The sequence below is a fragment of the Atta cephalotes genome (genome assembly GCF_000143395.1).
Source record: "Atta cephalotes unplaced genomic scaffold scaffold00007, whole genome shotgun sequence".
In the NCBI taxonomy this organism is placed as follows: Eukaryota; Metazoa; Arthropoda; class Insecta; order Hymenoptera; family Formicidae; genus Atta; species Atta cephalotes.
Window position 1 is genome coordinate 5,703,462 of NW_012130071.1, and position 21,113 is coordinate 5,724,574.

The following is a 21,113-nucleotide window of genomic DNA, read 5'->3' on the forward strand; positions in this document are numbered from 1 at the left end:
CCGTTACCTTCCCGTTACCGGTTAGGTCGGTACCGTCGGTACGGACGTGANAGAGAGAGAGAGAGAGAGAGAGAGAGAGAGAGAGAGCGGAAATTATTTTCGGGTAGAATAGAAAGTTGAATTTTTCATAATATTGTCGGATTTAGATTAAATCTAATAAGTGCACTTGAATGCGCGCTCGAAACGTGAAAGTTCAATAAAGTCTCGCCATTTCTTTTTTTATGCAGGTGTAAAATGGTATTCTTTAGAGAGATATACAAATCCCGATCGATTTAAAAGATTTTATTTGTCTTCTTAGTCGCGAAGTGATCTGTGTTTATTCATAATATTAAAAAATTTTTACATGTAGAATTTATACATGTTCTAATTTTTATCTATTATAAATAAATATACTAAATTGTATATAAATTTATATTATATATAAATACATTAATTATATCCTTGCACTAAATATAATTTTCAAAAATGATCATACTTGTTCAATACTGAGAAGAAATTAAAATCTTCAGTATTGATAAAAAATTTTATTTCCGTACTTCTGATAAATGCAAGCTCTTTATAATATCTATAGACTTAAATATCTAAAATTAATTTCTACATAATTGGATAATTGTTATTGGATATTGTTATTTTCAGAATGTACCTTTATTAATTTCTTATTGCATCACAACAGATCAATTCAATTCTTCGACATGGAATTCTATGAATTAAAAAAGAAGAAAACTACTCGCTTACGTATCACGTTTGAAGTTAGCAAAGGCATGCTGCGATAGAATGTGAAAACTATTAGTAAAGATCAGCTGCCGTTGTTCTGAGATTTATCTCAGTGAGATTTTTCAGATATGACGTCTAATATTTCATTTATTGATTAACTTTACTGATTAATCATAAGGCTTATTTAGATAAGTGTATGATGAAGAGCAATTCGATAATTCTACTTTATACATTGTAGATCTGGAATTATTGCTTGTTTTTATAAATATTACAATACATTAGTTCTAATTAAGCAATATCCTGAAATATTAAATTTGAAATTATCTTCTAAATAAGATATTTTACATCTATTTTTATATTATTTCTAATTTCAAAACGGAAATTGTATCAAATCAAATATTATCTTTATACTGAATGCATTTTCAATGTAATACAACACGATTTATGTACAAAAATTATGTATCTGGGAATCAATGTCGTAAATTCATAACAATCATGACCTTCGTTGGCAGGATAGAAAATAGTGTTACTCAATTCTTGCAACAAGGAGTTCAACACAATTATTATCAGAACACAACTTTATGCTACTTTTTCTTGAAATGGCACCGATATTTCTCGTTTTTATATTTAAACGAAACTATTTTCTTACTTCTTTATACGAGCCATTTTCTTTCATTTCAATTGCAATGATTTCGTAACATTGAGATACTTGAAACATGTTGCGAAAAATTTCTGCAATAACCTTGAATAAATGTTATTGACATATTTTATATTTTATGAATGAGAAATGTTTATTATAAGTCCAGTAAAAAATTATATTAAGATTTAATAAAATTATTTCTATAAATTTTAAGAAATTTTTTTTTAACTGAGAACTAACTATAATCAAAATTTTTATAATAACATAAAAGTAACAAAATTTTATATTATTTTATTTGATATTATTGAAAGAATATTTGAAGTGTTTAACTTCAAGAGAAATCATATTTTATAAAAAAATTTAAATCTCTATTCAAAATGTTACATAAATTATTTTTTCAATCAATGGAATCTTTTACATTTATAGTTATTTATTTGGTTCTCGATAGCATAATAAACTCTAGATTGTTCTGATTCATTCTACGATTACGTAGATGACTTAATGTGACCTATCAATTCTACGATCAGTCGCGCTTTGAACTCTGTGAAATTGCATTGGGGTACAAATGTGACGCCATGTGCTCGTTAATCTTTTTTTCCATCAAAATCGTTACGTGTTACACGGCAAGTGATGTAACGTACATATTGAACTACAAGTTCTTGTTCGATCGAGTTAGATCGACGTCGATCTGTGTAAACGTCGAAGTTGAAGCAACGTTTTCCGGCCACATTGCTGGCCGTAACGCACGAGAAATACTATTCTGACTACCGAATGATTTATATTCCGATGAAAATCACGGGACGCACCACCTCGCTGCATTTTGCTACTGCTGCACGTAAAGCCGATTGTATAAAATTTATCCGTCAGTCGACAAAATAATGATTTATTATAGCCCAGTAAGTCCGTAAGTCATATCCATTTGCCACGTAAAAATTTTCCATTTAACAAGTTATCGCCTAAGAGATGTATAAATTCACCGCATGTCGGGTTTATTTATTATTGATTGATACGTACAATACTTCGATGTTGATTACGTTTTACAAATATATTTCCGTGTAACATGATTGCATAACAACTTATTTTGCAAATTAAACATTAAGCCTTCTGACTTGAATGAATAAATAATTACATAAAACTCTACTCTTTGCTTTTATATAGAGTTTTATGTATACTTATTTTGCATTTAATACATGCAGAACAATATTAGAAATATAAAAACATATCTTATATTTTATTATTTAGATTGAAAACTTTTTATTTTAGATTATAAAGACACTATGTAAGTCATATCCGTTTGTTACATTTTCAATGTAGATATATCTTAATAATATACAACGTGTTTTAATTTTATTGCAAATATATAATATAAAACTATAAAATAATAAAAAATATATAATATAAAATAAATATATTATATATTAAAATATATTATAAATAAATTATTATAAATATATTATATATTATATAAATATATATTTTATATATAATATAAAATTATAAATTTAATTTATATTGAGAAGATATATGTATATATTTCGATTTGCATTAAATTTAAAAAATAGTATGAGGTATGAAGTGCCAAGTTTCTTAGATTTTTTGAAAAGTGTTTATTGTTCATATTACTAAAGGAAGTCTAATTATAAGACAAAAGATTTCTGAATCTTTAGCATAGAAGATTCACTTGTGCTTTCAGTAGGAACCGTCACATGAATGCCGTGACGACGACAATGACGCGATGAGGCAATGTCGTGCTAATTCTGTCGCGTTTAAAGCGAATGCATAATATGAGTATGTAATGACTCGCCCTCGCGACTTGGTTGTTCATTATATCGGACGGGATGGGTGACGGCGCTGTCGTAAGACGATTCAGTCGTAAGCGCGAAGTCGCGGTTGTGCAAGGGAAAAAAAACAATGAATTAAGTAAGACAAAATCGCGCTTTCACGCTACTCCGTTGCTTCTTTCGCGCGGTAATTAATTCGCCACATTGCTATTTCTAGTGTTTGCACGATTGTTTGACCAGTTTCCGATAACAGTATATCCTGAGACACAATTGATACTTTCGCGATTGCTCCTAATCGCTGATGTAATAAATGAAATTCTGCGCGCTCCATTGACTGATCTACAATCTCTTTAATATATTCGTTTTTATATAATATCGTAAAGTTGATTGATTACGAACAGACGTACCAAAGCAGAACATCAAGAAATAACAGGTAGTTCATATCGCGATCAAGTGCAAATATTGATTGAAATTATTATCTAAACTCTGACAAGAAAAACGCACTTTTAAAACGTTAATTATATGTATTCTACTATAACTCAAGTTTTCATGAAAGTATCAGTGATTTAACTCCATGTCGAACTCGTGTAATTGTACAAAACGAACATATGCGGCATTGCTTCGCGAGATATATAGCGTAACGTGTAATTTACATAATTTTCTTTTCCGCGTGCTTTAGTGATTGGCATTGACTTTTTAAAAATATGTTTACGCTAGAAGAGCAGCTAGAAAAACCGGTGAAAGTATTCGGGGAAAACTCATCAAATTCGACAATTAAGAGATAAACTCTGAATATCATGTCTTCACCGAGAAAAAGAATGAATGAAAAAATTCCGATCATATCAAACAGAATTTTATATATATTTAAATAAATTATATTTATTTCAACTAGAATAATAATAAATTTAAAAAATTCTGGTTTATCAATTTTCAATCAGAATTCCAATTAATACAACCAGACTCTATTTTCAGTGTTTCTTTTATATCGTGCTTTATAATTTTTATTTTTGTAACAGCAATTTATTGTATATAATATACAAATTATTTATTTTTTAAACATTTTAGTTGTTTAACTTACACTTATAAGCTATAAAGATTGTCACAATTTTCTTAAGTTGTAAATTTAAAAGTCCATTCTTCTCTGGATTTAAATGCTTATTATATTGTCAATGTCAAATTTCTTTCAATTTACTCTGTATTACGATAATAAAACACACCCGCCATCACGTCGTCACTTTCTTTATTTTTTACAATTCATATTCGACACATTCAACTTTCAATTTTATAAAAGAAATGTCATTTACATTTAAAGAAATAAAGCTGCTTCTTTAGTATCAGAACAGAAGCTGCAGGTCATTTTTGGTTGATTGCCATGCGATCGCGCGTGTCAACCACACTTTCTTCGATCACTTCACATTTACTTCCTTTTCTTTCATACAACTCGACATCTCGCGTAATAATGTACATTTTTGCAGGTGTGTGATTAATTTTGCAGTTACGATAAGACTCTTCAAATATGTCAATTGTCTGCCCCATTAATTATTTTTAATATCTTTAACTGAACGGAAACGTTTTTTCACTTATTTACACTTTTTATAAATCAGAACAGAGTATCATTTTATATATTATATTTTATTTCGTTTTATTTTTATTTCTCACATCCGAACGAAATTGTGTCATTTCTCCAACTCAGAGAGAAAAGTCAGAGCATAAATTCGCGCAATTATTAGGTGTACAACTTTGCTTCCGCCGTTTTCCTATAGATGGCTTTAGCGGTAAATGGTGATCGAAATAAATAGATCATAGATGTCATACAATAAACTTGGGCATCTGTCAACATAACCCCATAGAAACATTAGTCGATTTGTGTCTGCATCATAAAGTTATTCTCGATTGAAAATGTCAGTTTACGAGCCAAATTCTCATCATTTGCGGGAGGTTTTAATTTTTTGCTTCAATATGAAGAAATCTGCAGCTGAGGCTCATCGAATGCTCTCAAATACTTATAATGAGGCCGCTATTAGTGAAAGAACGTGTCGTGAGTGGTTTCAACGTTTCAAGAACGGATTTTGTCCAAGGTCATGCTTTGTATTTGGTGGGACCAGCTCGGCGTAGTGTATTATGAACTGTTAAAACCGACTGAAACAATCACAGGCGATCGGTATCGAACGCAATTGATGCGTTTGAGCCGAGCATTGAAAGACAAACGGCCGCAATACAACGAGAGACACGATAAAGTGATTTTGCAGCATGACAATGCTCGACCCCATGTTGCGAAAGTAGTCAAGACATACTTGGAAATGTTAAAATGGGAAGTCCTACCCCACCCGCCGTATTCTCCAGACGTTGTTCCCTCTGACTATCACTTGTTTCGATCAATGGCACATGGCTGACCAGCACTTCCGGTCTTATGAAGAAGTAAAAAATTGGATCGATTCGTGGATAGCCTCAAAAGATGACCAGTTTTTTCGACGCGGGATTCATACGCCACCCGAAAGATGGGAGAAAGTAGTGGCCAGCGATGGACAATACTTTGAATCATAAATGTATAATCAGTTTTTTACAATAAAGCCTCGAATTTCGGAAAAAAACGGCGGAAGCAAAGTTGTACACCTAATACATAAAATATTATAATTGCTAATAAATGCTGATTAATATTTTCCTTGGTAAAGTATTATCGTTAAAGTGTGAGTGTGTCATCTCTATGAAATCAGGAACCATGATCGGAGCGAGCATAATTAATGATCTCCCGGTAGTTAATGCAACTAAATGTCAAACGAGACACGTAGGAACTGCAGTAGTAAGATATCGCATAACTTGAAGCGCATATAACGGGTGTTCGCGTTGTTTCTGAAAATCTAAATAAACGAAGTAAATATCACCTTAAATAAATTAGTTATGCAAATTATAGATAATACCGCTATTTTTATGGAATGATTTTATTAATGAATTAATCGTGATAATTATTTTTCCAGTATGATATAATTGAAAAAATGAAAAGATGCTAAAGCAATCTTTATAAACAAACATTGAAATGCGAGGAAGTGAGAGCGGAATCCCAGAATTGCGTCATAAATAAAAATAAACTTTCATTTCAAGGAATTAAGTGCTCGCGTGTCAAATTGTAAAAGATAAGGATTTGTACAAGCCTTTCATATTTACGGAATTATTGATTCGTCTTATCAGCGAGAACGAAAGTGTGAAATGATTAAAGTCTGAAGAAGAAATGTTTACTTCCGACTATTGCGCTTGCAAGTCACAATGAGAAAATTCTCAGTCATTATATCTTCTTGAGCGCTTCAGAAGAATCGAATTTTCTTCTCACCACGTATACATGTTATTGATATTTACCGTGGGAGTTACTAGACCGAGATTGCGACTCGTCTTGTGAAAGTTCAAATAAAATGCCAGCAGTCGCTTATGATGCGCGATATCGACTCGAGTACGCTTAATGTCGTATCTTGATCACAGTCCTTCATCCTCGTTTCATAAATAAAAAACTCGCAGGATATTCGCAGACTGAATTCGATCAATTTAAGTTATTTCATTTAGGAACTTTATTTACAAAAAATTATTAATTTATGTGTATGTATATATTTATTATATATATAAAAAAAAATTTTATAATTTTTAAAGTCTGCAGTAATTAAATTCAAAAATACATATGTAGAGGAAAGCTCCCTATTATGAGATAAGCGCCTAATATGCGATAGCAACGTTTCTGCTAAACTAATAAACGCTATCTATTGGTTCTACCATGAATTTTCTGCTCTTGGATTGAAAACTATTAGTAGAAAATTCATTATTAGATGATGCAATCATTGTAAAACAAGATTTTAGAATTTGTATGTCTTCAAGTTTCATTGAGTTGAGCATTTAAAGCTTGTTTATTATTTAATAAATAAATATTTGGCAATAAATTCTTCATGTAGTGATAGAGTAAGATCGTAATAATAAAAAAATATAGGATATGTTGAATTATAGAAGTTAGATCGTAAAGATGTGGTAATATGAGATACCCAGGATATTCCTAATATGAAATAACCTATGTTATAAAAAATATTGTTGCTAAAGTATAAATGTTATTGTACAATAATAAAAAAAACAACCAGAATGAACGTTGAGTACCTATATCTGCGATGCTTGATTCTAATTATCTGAAAACGAATTCTGGTATAATCTATCGCATGCTCATTTTTTGCACACGCTGGTTGTGTTTATTTGTATTTTAGAAACATTAAATAAAGTTTTTTAATTGTAATACTGATATACTTTACGTTTTATTTATATATCGATTTCTTGGGGCATCTCATAATTGCATTAGAAGCAATTTTTTGACTTTGCGATTTGCTCACTTTTTATATTTCTTTAATTTAAAAAAAATGGAATTAAATTTTATGTAACGTTAGCTTAAAGCTTATTAAATTCACTTCAAAATGATTTATTATTTTTTTAAATTCTACAGACTTCTAGCATTTACCATTACTCAAAATGAACTCGGTATCTCATAATAAGGGTCTTTTCCCTATATATATATGTGTAATAGTTATGTTTTTCATTAATTTAGAAATTATTTAAAAATAATATCTGCAAAATTAACTGCAAATTTCATAATGTATTATTTAAACAATGTTCCGTAAAAAAAGAACTTAATTATAGCTGAGTAAAGCAATTTGCGGTAACATGAAAAGATCTAGCTGATTGTGAGAAGTAGACAAGCCGGAGGGAGTGCAAGATGGAAAGTGCGATGATCCGCTAGCAAACTTGGCCTTGTCCTTGCCCTCATCTCATCTTATGGAACGACTTAAAGAGTTGTTCTCCCTGTACAGTGCCGATGTACGTGTGCGAATGAATACTGGAGAGAGATGGAAAAAGAGAAAGAAACGTGAGGAAAAGAGATTATGTCGCCGTGACAAGAGGTGCGGTCGCGTTAAGATCGGTACAGTAATAACGGCACGTAAAGGCCGCCTCGATTGCGCTAATGGACATAATAACAACGATTTGCTCCGCAAATCGAGGGAGGGTCTTTCCGGTACTACGCGAAGTTGTGTTTCAAATTATAACCCACGACATACGAAAGTGGCCACGTGCATCGAGATAGGAGAAATTATCTCGAGGAACGTATTCATCATTAGCGTACGTCAATTTCCAGCTCGATCAGCGCATTATTGAAAGTACTTGCTAGAGAAGTGTGTTTCTCTTATTAAACCGAGGATCAAATAGTGACGAGAAAGATATCTCTCTTCATGATTGCAGTTGCGATTTGACGCAAAAGATATCTTTGAGGAAGTCTGGGAAAGTGTCCAAAAGTGCCCTTACCATGCTAATGGAAGATCGCAACAGTCATCAGCTATATCTGCTAAGTAGAAAGAAACCAGAAATTAGCCAGTAACTGGCTAGCAATTTTGATTTTTAATCAGTGTCTGATCATTTGAGTAACGTTTGTTTGTAGTAACTGTACAGTAAATCTAGTCAATTTCTAGCCAGTTATTAGTCAGTTTTAATTAGCCATAAAATTTATCATAAAATGAGGGATGAAAACTGTACTTATTCTTAACTGCTTTTATATTAATGAATTAAATTATTACTTCTTATTAGTAACAATATTCTATAACAATGTTAGATTATTAATGTGTTAGTCATACGTCATATATTCGAAAATAGTAATATTATAAATGATAAAAAAAAAAGAAAAATGCAACGAATTATCCTGTGTTTTTTCAAAACATTTGACCTTTTTTTGTTTTTATCCATTTTTCAAATATTTTCAAATATTATTATTTATTATTATTCTATAATGTCAAACATTATCTTATTCCGTCTAACCTAGTCTTCTGATTAGTTAATACTCAAAAAATAACATAATATTCCAAGTTGTACTAGACAGAAACTGACTATTATTTATGATCTGACTATTTTTTAGCTTTTAACTAGTTTTAACCAGTTTTACCTAACCAAGATTTCCTGATCAATTACCGAATAATTATAACTACCTCAGTAAATTTTAAATAGTAAAAACCGACAGATTCTTAGCCAGTGATTAGTTTTTTCAGATATTTTTTACTTAGACAGTAATCGTCAATCCAGACGAATTTAGAAATCTTAGATCAATATTTATAATCGGATCTTATATTTAAGTCTTAAGATGTCATAAGTCAATCGCAGAGCAATAATATTTTAAGACGATCTCGAAATAAAAATCGACTATGAATACCGGCGTTATATTTGGAACGATACCTAGCAAACTACTTATCGTATATTGGAAATAAGCTTCTCTACCTACCACTCATTTATCTAAATGTTCATCTAATTTGAGATAGAAAAATATAACTTCACACTTTTGCTTCTCTTAATTGCTAATCTACCTTCAACGTTTCCGTACAATTTATTTCCGAAACAAGAATAAAGTCGTTATCAACTTATTTAAGAATGATCTCCTGCGAATTTCGAGATAACATGATTTGACGCCTTACCATGCTTTAATTCGTCTGAGCAATTAATCGATAATTAATACCGAGGGGATTCTCGCTTGATCCTCATCGTTCGTAAAGATCTTTACTGCGATTGCGTTAGCACTACAAGTGAACACACCTGCTTTCCTAGCGCCTCTGTAGCGCAAATAAAACGATCGCGAGCCACTTAAATAAATGATTCGCTTGAGCGATCGTTATATAAGAGAAAGGCTTATCTTCTGCCAGTACCGGAAGTACCTATTTATACTGTATACACATAGGAATAATTTTCATGGTCGGCAATATTGCCAGAATCGTCCTACTAACTCCTTCAAGTATCTGGCCAACGAGTTTCCTTCGATCTCCTACATCACGATTTATACTCGCGTGGAACGATTCGTGATAAAATACTTTCATTGGCAATCGTGACACAAAGTTACGACTCCGCCCTCGAAATCGACTGATATATCGAGGAAGGAACAGAGCCGTCTCTTTTTTTACGCCGATCGAACAACCGATCTGACTTGGACGCTAAGTCTACGCATTGTAATTTTCGCAGTACACCGTAATTATCGGTACCGCTCGCCTAGCACGATATATAGATTGCGATCGTAAAATATTCCCATGACTTTCCCTTCTACCGACGAACGGTGGTGTTTCTAATATGATATCCGGCTGTTATCACATCCGATCATCTTTGTGGATTTTTACATTTTCTTCCGTCGTTTTTCGGATGAAAGTGGATCGATAATTATAAATTGTATGATTATTATAATTATTATAATTATTATTAAATAGTAATTATAATTAGGAGCCGTTTACTTTGATAAGTCGGTTGTATAAACAAAAAGATAAGATTTAAGCATATTCATATATACAGCGCAGAGGATGTAGATAAAATAATATATTGCATCATTTAGCTTTGATGTGCATATCAGTTGTCTTATGATCATGCAATACATGATGCACCAATCGCAACTTTATTACTAAATAAATTATGACTAAATAAGTTGCTAAATAAAAATTAAAATTTGAACAAGAGAAGAAATCTTGATCTTATCAGTATCACATAAAGGATTTAAAAAATTCTATGGTTATTTAATTTTGACGAAATAATATTTTTCTAATTAACTTTCTTGATTCTTTACTGACATATACCTAATTTTCATTTCAAGTTTCACTGACCTTCGCTTTTGCATATTCCACTTGCATTATATAGAAAAAGCAATATGTTACGAGGAGTCAGTTAGTCATGAAATTTTCCCAACAATCTGAATGCAATTGTACTTAAGAGGCGTGTACGTGAAATGTAATAACGAAATAATTCGATTGCAGTAATGATAAAGAGCGGGTCATTACGTTAAGGCCTTTTGTTATTAAGATCAACGGAGAAAGTGAAATTTTAGTAATAACGCGTACATGGTGCGCTGCAAATTATAGCAGAAGGCACGGTCAATCAGGATACGTAGTCTTCATCCAATTTTTTATGTCTCATTTACCTTTACTAGTTATTTAATAATATAGCTCTAGACGCTCTTGGAGCTTTCTAAGTTTTAAATTCATTGAGTATTAATTCTTAGCGTTTATTTGGAAAGATACATCTCACTAATTTATATCTTTGTACATATATATATATATATATATATATATATATATTATTTTTTTTGCATATATTTAGATACATATATAATAAGAAAATATCTAATGCATTCAAGGGTTAATGCCATCGCACCTTATAATCTAGCCTTTAAATAAATTCAACTGCATTTGTTGAAAGAAGTCACATTGCGTAATATCAGATGCACAACATTATACGTTTTCATTGGGTAAACATGTCCCGTTTCCACACAACGTCACGATCTTGATATTCACAACACATGTACATAAGCTACATATCTGTTTGTAGATCGACCTACGGGGAGCTCTTTGAGTAACCGGCCTATGCCGCAATATTGTTACGCGGCCTATACGGAGACGCTAGGTAATTGCCACGGAGAATCACGTCACGCTCGCAGACCCAACGAACATCTAGACGCGAAGGTCTTGGTCCGAAGATACCGCTGCATCACGATGCAAAGATGCACGCGTCGTGCTCTGCATGGTTATTCGACTGCACAGCTAATGCACCCTTCTAGTCGGTTCAACCGATACCTGGCGTCTTTATTGCAGACGCATCAGAATCAGCCAATTAGTGTCAGCCGTACTATTGCGTTACTACATTGAACTTTGTGCACCGTTCGATCTTTCCGCTTCTGTTTATTAACTCTGCTGCTGTATAGAATAAAAGAGTCTTTAATGAGATTCCAATAATTAAAATTTACGCAATATAAAAATCAAATCAAATATCAAATCGAGATAAAAATTGAAATTAAAATATGAGTGCGATATAAAAAATCAAGTTGAAATTTATTGTTAAAATATAATCAGAAAAGTGAAGCCCACATGCTTTGTCAAAATATAATAATTAGAAGAGAGTAATATTTACATGCGAGCAATTCTGATTTCTATTGTTATTAAATTTATATCCGAATAAACTATATTTTGTTCAATTTTGTTTAATGAATTTTGAAGCAAAATTCGCGAAATCTTGTAATAGGTAGCCACATTCTTGTGGAGTCGTGAGAATTTAATCTCTGCTTGTGCTGAGGTCGCTAAATAATGCTTAGTGCTGCTTACACAGATGGTATACTACACAAATATTCCTCTGTTGTGTCAATAAGACCTCGTGACAAGATATTATTTGTTTGCTCATTACGTTAATGATTCAATAGGAACTTCTGTAATAGCAGTGTCTTTTATATATATGTAATATATATAATGTCTGGTATTTTATATATATGTATAAATTATATAGATATACTTAAATATATTATGACAATTAAATTCTATTTATAAATACAAAATGTATATAACACGTTAAAACGTTACATCATGTTACAATTATTATTGTTGAAAATGCATTTTAGACAAAATGTAAAATATTCTTGAAAATTATTTTATCGAATTTATAACTCTTTATTAATACAAAGAGAAAAATAGTTTAATCATAAATTTATACACATAATTTTGTAAGTGCAATTTAAATATCCAATTATTTCAATTAAAATTTCAAAGACTTTTAAATTCTTACATTATAAATAATTACAAAACAAAAGACAGCAACAGAGACAGATGTATAACTCCAACATTAAAATTAATAAATCAATATAAGACATAATATGCGACATATTCATTTTTGTATTCGAATAAAAATTATTACAAAATTGCCTATTGTAGTAGGTGCGGGAGTATCTAGGACAATCTATTATCGCTAAATTATTGTTATTAACTGTCATTAAATTTATACGTTAATTTAAATCGAGAGTGCGAACGTTATCATTTAACGCGGCGAGAAAGTATCAGTTACAACTATAGAACCATAATCAAGCATTAATATTACCTATTATCGATATTTTGCTTTTTTCTCTATATACAATGTTTTCTTTTTGTCCTAAATTAAGTAAAATTTTTGACTTTACGATTATAATTTTTTATCTGACCTTCATATAATCTCGATTATTATATATTATTATTATATATTAAATTATTATATATTAAAATACGATCTTTAATAAGATTTTTATTTAAAACTATTTACTAAAAAGTTTTATGTAAATTGAACAAATATATGTTAATAATAATTTTTATTGAAAAAAGATTTAATTCAAATTTGATTACTTTCAATGTTTGTGAAAGAATCAGTCCGTTAGTTATTATATATATATATATATATTGCTGGTCTATTATTTATTATGTATTAAATTATACATTTTAAAAATCGTATACTTAATTAAGGATTTAGGTGTCTTTAATGGCATTCTGACTATTCGAAGCTGTTTTGAAGCCAATGATATTATTCGGTTTAATCATTGCATCTATTCGAGAGCATATTTCGCAGAATGGTATACGAATTATGCGCTCTTATCGGATATAAGATCTCCGGGCGGTATATGAATTATATATCCCGTAATGGTATAGTTACGTCTGGGTCATTGCCACTTGTCGAGAAAGAGGGCTTATTCTCCTTTCTCTGCTTCATATTTTTCTCATTTTTATCCATCGACTAGCAAAACGAGCGGTAGTTCGATCTTTTGCCTGTTTCTGCAAGATTACACTTCGTCCTTTGTCCGCGAGCGAACGGATCCCAAAAAAGTCCTGATTATAGAGAATTATGTATAGCCTTGCGATACGCCATATTATTTGCCTGTCTGGAATAGTTTCCGAAGTGTTGTATATCATCGTTATTTAACGTGACGCCAGTCATTGCAAAGTTATGCAAAGGCAAACGCTTTCCTCCCAGAGGGGAAGTTCGTAATTTCATAATAACGATTACATTGTCTAGGTAAAACGTTATGTAATGAGAACTGCACGGAGCGGGAAATGACGCCGAGCCAATTGATACGATTATTGACGCCGGCAGAACTTTTCTAAGCCGATTATATAAGCAATTAAATTTTTTACAAACTGAAATGTGCTTTAATTATCTCGAGAAGAGACTTAATATTAATTAATTAAATTTGCTAAATTTTTTTTGTTTGATTATTACATTATTGCTTCGTATAATGGAATGCATTTTTTATTATAATTTCCTTTATTTGTAAAAAAAAATACAATTTCCGTTGTTATAAAATATATAGTTATTCAATTATTATAAATATATATTATAAATATGTACAATATAAAATATGTATAATATAACAATTATATGTAAACAGTTTCTTTCGTTCTAGATTTAAGTTTCTTTCCTTTATTAAAAAAAAATAGTATTTCTCTATTTGAATAACACATTATAGTGTATATTAATTATAGTGTACATCTTTAGAATTACTTGTCAGTAAATAAAAGTGAAAACAAAAACGATCTTTGGATAATGAAAATTTAAATTAATAATTTTATCACTTTTAGATCACATGAAATTATAATGCGTTAATATCTTGTCATTCATTTTTTTACATCAGTGTTATTTAGTATAATATGCAATGTCTTTATTCTATTCTTCTCCTTGTAATGTGATACTACATCTAAATGTCATATCCAAGCGACATGCATCTTTTGTAACATATGATTAACAGAAAGTTTTGATCGCATAGTTATGACATGGAAATTCATTACATGCGAATGAAATTACCGCATAAAATTTATTGTTACCATAATAAGGACTTATCGAATACATCTATACAATTTTTAACTAATTTGAATTTATATTTTATTTTATTAATTTGAATTTGTCCTTTTTTCTAGAAAAAAATTTCAAAGAAGAATTGTTTCTTATAACAATTTAAACATTTATAATAATTTATAATAATATCCTTGTTAATTAAATCTTGATAAAAATTTTGATAAAACATTATATTTAACTTAAAGTACTTATTATGAATGTAATGTAATGTAATTTTAATTTTTAAACGATTAGTTTATTATTAGTAAATTATTATAATTCTTTGATACTTCTTAAAAAAAAAAAAAAATTGAATTGAAAATTGAAAAATTGAAAAACTGAAGAAAAAGATATACACATTCAAAAAATATAATGTTTTCCCAAGGAATATTGTTGACATAGAACCGCTAAATGAACGTCAAGTTTTTATACAAACAGTGTGACATGAATTACAGAGAAAAAGAATGTGTAAGTATACGTAACATGTACTTATACAATTAATTGAGTCTTTAGATATACTATTCATTTTTTAATTGAAATATTAATTAAACTAACACATGAATATACTTTATAAACGAGTCTGCCCTTTTGCAGTTGCTGTACCATCATATAATTGACGTACCATCATTTATCACCTGACTCATAAGTACGAAGGATCATCTTCACAGTAGCTATCGGTAGGTTGTTGGAGTTTAACCGGCGCACACGGAAACGTAATTCTTTTCATTACGATCAGATTGCTTGATGGACTGCTTGTGAAGACTTGGATCCACAGGAAGATATCTGCGTGTTTTATATTTTACATCATGGTGAAATTAGATAAGATGTATTGCGGTACAATCAATCAAAAATCAACTCTAAATACTACTTTCATTTTTCTATAATCTAAAATTTAATATTAGATATATATTTTTTAATATTTTTCAACACCTTAATAATTAAATACCTCAATGTGATAAGTTATATTATTATTTTGATTCTACTTATGATTGTGTTTCAAGACCGAAAAAGATTTTGGCGCACAGATTGCAGAATATACAAATTTATACAAAAATATTTAAGCACTAAGCTTTGCTTTGATCGAATTTTCTTATTTAATTAGATTTATTTAATTCCATTATGATTTTACACTAAATTAAAACGAAACCTGATTTTGACAAAGTTTGATAAAATTTTGACAAAGCATTCATGTTTCGTTTATTTAATAAATTTAGTTTTAATAAAATTAACTCATAAACAATCGTCAGTTATTATTTCACGATATAGTCGTTAGACTGTATCATGTGAAAAGCTAAATGAAAAATTTCATGAGATGGTTTGCTGTAATGAGTCAGCATTACAAAACGGTTGAGTTCGTCTCTGAAAGAGAATTCATTCGAAAAGGCGAGTCCCGTTTATAACGATCGCTCGAGGCAATGATCGGTCAACCGCCCGCGCAGAATCGATTTTGTCTCGATTTGACCGATTATCTACGTGCCAGCGAAGTGATGCAGAAAGCGTGACACAGTTTTCGACGGCTGATGCCTGAGACAGCTGCTTCGGAAATAGAGAGTGGTCGGTCTGTTTCGCACACGGAGATCCAGATAGACTTCCTCTTTACGTCTGCATCCGTGATGTTTTCACCGACGAAATTACCTTTCGCCTTCGCCTTTGTGAATCGGAATACACGTACTACTGCGGTCTTTCGGTAATCAATTAATAATGAGATCCGCATTGAATTTCGTAAAATCACCAATTCGTATCCTCGACATTTCTTCAAACAAAAATTGAATATAAAAAATCAGATTAATCGAAAAACATAATATTTCCCGAAGGAATGTTGTCATTTGATATTTAATAAAAATGCTAAATGTATGTCAAGCTTCAAGATCTTTAAGATCATATTTTTCTGATAGTATAATAATGGAAATACATATCTTTAGAATAAAATAATAAGAATTAAAGATACGTGGACGAAATTATTTCTTTATTTTCAAATTTCAATATTTGTTAAAAAAATTAATATTATAATATTATAATATTTTTAGAAAATTCCTTGAAGTACTTTGTATATAAATATATCTTATTAAATATATCTTATTAAATATATCTTATTAAAATGTACTTTAAAAATATTTAGTGAAATTATATTATACATTAAAAATAAAAGAGTTTGTCAATTAGACTTGTTGACAATATTTTATTAATTATTCATATTTATAACTCTTTCAAAAATGATTTTACACCAAAACAGAGTTTTGAAAAATTCTACGTTTTTTTTTTTTACATCGGTGATATTTTAAATGTTTTTAAAGTATATATATATATATATATATATTTTAATGATAATAGAGTACAAATGATTACAGAATAAGTATAGTAAGCAAATAATTCAGTCTGCAAGTTTTTTGATCGTGCGCATTCGTGATGTAAGAAAAAAGCGACGATATCTCCTTCGACCTTGTCGTATAGTATTACCTTTCTTCAACCGATAAAGAGAGGATTAAGCAGTCAACGACCGGCAGAAAAGCCACCGAGCTAGTTTCGTAAGGCCGTACATCGCGCCGCCGGACTCGCCCAATGTCAAGTGCACGCGTTCAAGGCACTCTGGCTTCATTTCGTTTAATGTTGACTTAATGGCCCGCCTGGAGTGCACAATCGTTACGCAAAGAAGTTCCGACAGGGTCATTTAACTTTAAACTCAGCAAAAGCAAGAAACGAAAAACATATACACATGAATATACACACATGTACAAGAATACGTACGAATACGTACGAATAAGCTAATATAAATGTACAGTATGTAATGTAATTTATAATGTTACATAACGAAAAAATTCGATATTATTGTATTTTATGATAAAATTCTTAATTTAATTTAATTTTATATTGTTTTAAACGTAATGTTTTAAAAGTAAAAAGCGAATTCTTAAAGCCGAAAATAGTTAAAAATGAGAGAAAGAGAAAGAACTTGAAAAATGGCCTTTAGTAGTACGCTGAAGATTCATGTCAGACGTTTCACTTTTTAATCAGTATCATTCTACTTGTATTAGACGCTGGAAGCAAGATTGATACTTCGATAGTAACAATATATCACATATCATTATTATTATTATTATATTGATCGGAATAAGTGAATGCATGTGACAACGAGTGAAGCTCTCTTTATGGAGATGTGCACGAAAGAACACGAGTTCTTACTACGAAGCAATTAAACTGATTAACGAAATCATATGAATAGTGGTTCCTTTCTCTGCAACTTACTAATTAGAAACCTTGGCCTGCACGAGTTGGCCCACCCTGCAGATCACCAATCACGAAGATGCATCGTGCTTGTAATCATTTGCAAGTATGATTGCTAGTTATACATTCTAGGGTCGTTAATTGTCAATTCGCATGTTACGTTTTATGAACGAAATCGATCGTCGAGCAAAATTGGTTGGATATACAAGCTATATTAAATATACTATATTTTTACAGTAATCCTCTTTTAGACTAAGAAAAACATTGTTCATTTCATCAAATTAAGTCAAATATTTTACTTAAATGCGTACATTCTCCAATCAAAGAAATAAAGACTAAATTAATTTGAAACTAATTCGAATTGGCTCTTAAAATATTAACACAATAAAAAATAAAATAAAAAACGGGCAATTAAGAGTAGTAATTGGTGAATATCATAAATACATATATTTTGATCTACTGATCTATTATATAAAATACCAAACTGAACGTTTCGGCCATCTTGTATTCAAGTCATCTTCAGTCCCTAATCATAATAATAATTATTCAATCTAATGTTTGTAACGTAGTAGAAATCTAGTGCAGCAAATAAGTCGCAACAGATTCCCATGTCTGAAGTGTATGTAAGTGTCAGTTAGCTGATTAGCTAAGTGCGAGTTAAATCAAAAATAATCATTAAAAAGAACAGTTACTAAAAAAGAAGGAAAACTTTAAAGAAACTTACCTACTGCAATTTAATATATTGTGCAAATCATAATTGCACAATATATTAAATTAAATAAATTGAAATCACAAAAACAGATAAAATTAAATTAAATTTCTTAAAAGAAACATAACATTAATGTCAAAGTAGAGTCAACTAATGTAAGAGAACATTAAGTAATAAATATTCTAAGAGAGGAAACAACAATATTATCAAAAATCGGATTGAAAAAACAATATAGATAGTCACTTAAGTATAGGTACACCAATAAAAAAATAATTATTAAAATTTATTAAAAATTTATTATGTTCATATAAGAACTCCGTGACTGATTTTAAATTTTCCTGCATTTTAATATTAAACATTTCAGATACTAACCTTTTTCCAATATGTCAAATAAACAATTTTTTTTTCAGTGTATAAAACTTAAAAAATAATATATTAAATAAAGATATCATGATTGACAGAAAAAGCGTTGATTTCTTTCCTGAAGAAAGAAAATGATTGAATAAAATGATATATAAAAAATATTTAGTTCACGTAAATTATAAATTTTTGATCAATTTTGAAGCGATATTACTATGTACATAAGCGAGTATTCGTAAACCAAAATAATTTCCAGTATATTATAATCAGCGATTTTTTATTATGCTACAGCTAGCTTTTGATGTATTAAGTTCTTTACATTAATGTTTTATCCTTAACGGTTCATAATGGACAGAAACTTGTCGACGGACAACTTGTGGCGATATACATATCGTGACTAAAAAGGTACGAGTTGTGAAAGATGTGAATATCAGGAATTTTGCAGAAACGTGATTCGAATACTCTATAATTTCTCACGAATCTTTTTTGCAAAATGCCGGAGAAGCATCATACGTTTTCCTTTAATGTATAATAACGTCGAAGGTTTATAGAAAGTTTGTGATCGAGAGATATTTAATGTTCCAAAGACATTGCGCGTTATTGTATTATAAATCTGTTTTTAATTTTAGGTGACAGCTTGAGAAAATTCACATTGCACATATTAGAAAAAACCATATAAACTACAGATTCAATATAAACTACAGATTCAAAAAATAATTAATTTGAGGAAAGAAAGTTATACTCAAGATAATTAATTAATGTGGACGCACATAAATTTACTCCATTACTTGATATCGCTTATTTACGGTGATCGAGTCGACATCGGAAATGAGGAAAAATCTCGCTAAAGGAAACTCGCTATACTGATCGTTTATTTCGCGCATTGTAAATCTGGTCACGATTTAAACGAAGGATTAAGGATTTAATTAATGGTTGAACTATCTCTACTTTGATTTCTTATTTCCATTCATAATGTAATACTAAGCTGATAATAAGAGGAAAGTTTGTATAAATAATCACAGTTTATGGAAATGAAACAAGTCGTTTATCAGCAACGTCAACAAAAGATAATAAAGATAAATACTATAATGTACTATAATATATAATAATTATACTATAATAATTCAGTATTATAATATATAATAAAAATATATATTGTACTTTACATATCATAAAATATATAATTATATAATATACACATTTAAAACATATGTAATTTTTTAATTGAAGGAGGGGGGGAATCATAAATATCTATTACAAGAATTATTATATACACGTTAGAATTAATACATACATATAATTATAAAGTATGAATATGTATTGATACGTTGTAGTTTATAAATATTTTCATACGTAATAATTTTTATAACTTCTTCAACAATTTTATAACTTGGCTATTAGTTATTATCGTGTTTTAGAAACTTCAAGATAAACACACTCGACCTATATGGAACATAATTTATCACTGTCAAAAAGTAACACTGCACAGTCTGTCATTTATCATAAAACTTTTTAGTTATTTTGAGAATTTGTGTAAATAGCGTACGCGTGATAACGTTGCAAATAGAAACAGCTTTTTTATTTTGACATTCCATTTGTATAAATAATTATGGAATAATAGATCGGACGTTCTTAACAAGTTTCTGTCCATCATCCCATTTCGTTGATGCGCAAATCTATCTCTTCTAATTTCGTTATTACGCGACGACTTCATTAAACTGACATGTTATGTCATTGCGCAATCGAATGATTAATCTATGAAGTCACTGTTTACATTTTACCAATGTGACATATTCTAACTAAAAATTCGCTTATTTTTCTACGATACTTTCGTATTACACATATGTAATACATAATTTTTATACTCCTTTTCCTTTCTTGAATTTTTCTTTGCATTCTTTGTCGAGAATTCTTGAGCTAAATAACTTTTAAAGAAAAAGATCCAAGATCATATAATTAGATTGTACATATGCGAAGATTCCTTGCTAGATATATCATAGTTCCCTTTGTCATCGTATAGACGTGATCTTTCTTTCTG

General features: G+C 30.0%; 1 protein-coding gene across 1 annotated transcript in view; it reads right to left on the bottom strand.

Moving 5' to 3' along the window:
- The window catches only part of LOC105626954 (laccase-4), a 60,367-nt gene that overhangs the window by 9,576 nt on the left and 29,678 nt on the right, over positions 1-21,113 (bottom strand). The window contains exon 2 of the mRNA XM_012208244.1: positions 17,370-17,374. Within this exon, the coding sequence (XP_012063634.1) occupies positions 17,370-17,374 (5 nt within the window). The remainder of the gene's footprint in view (positions 1-17,369; positions 17,375-21,113) is intronic.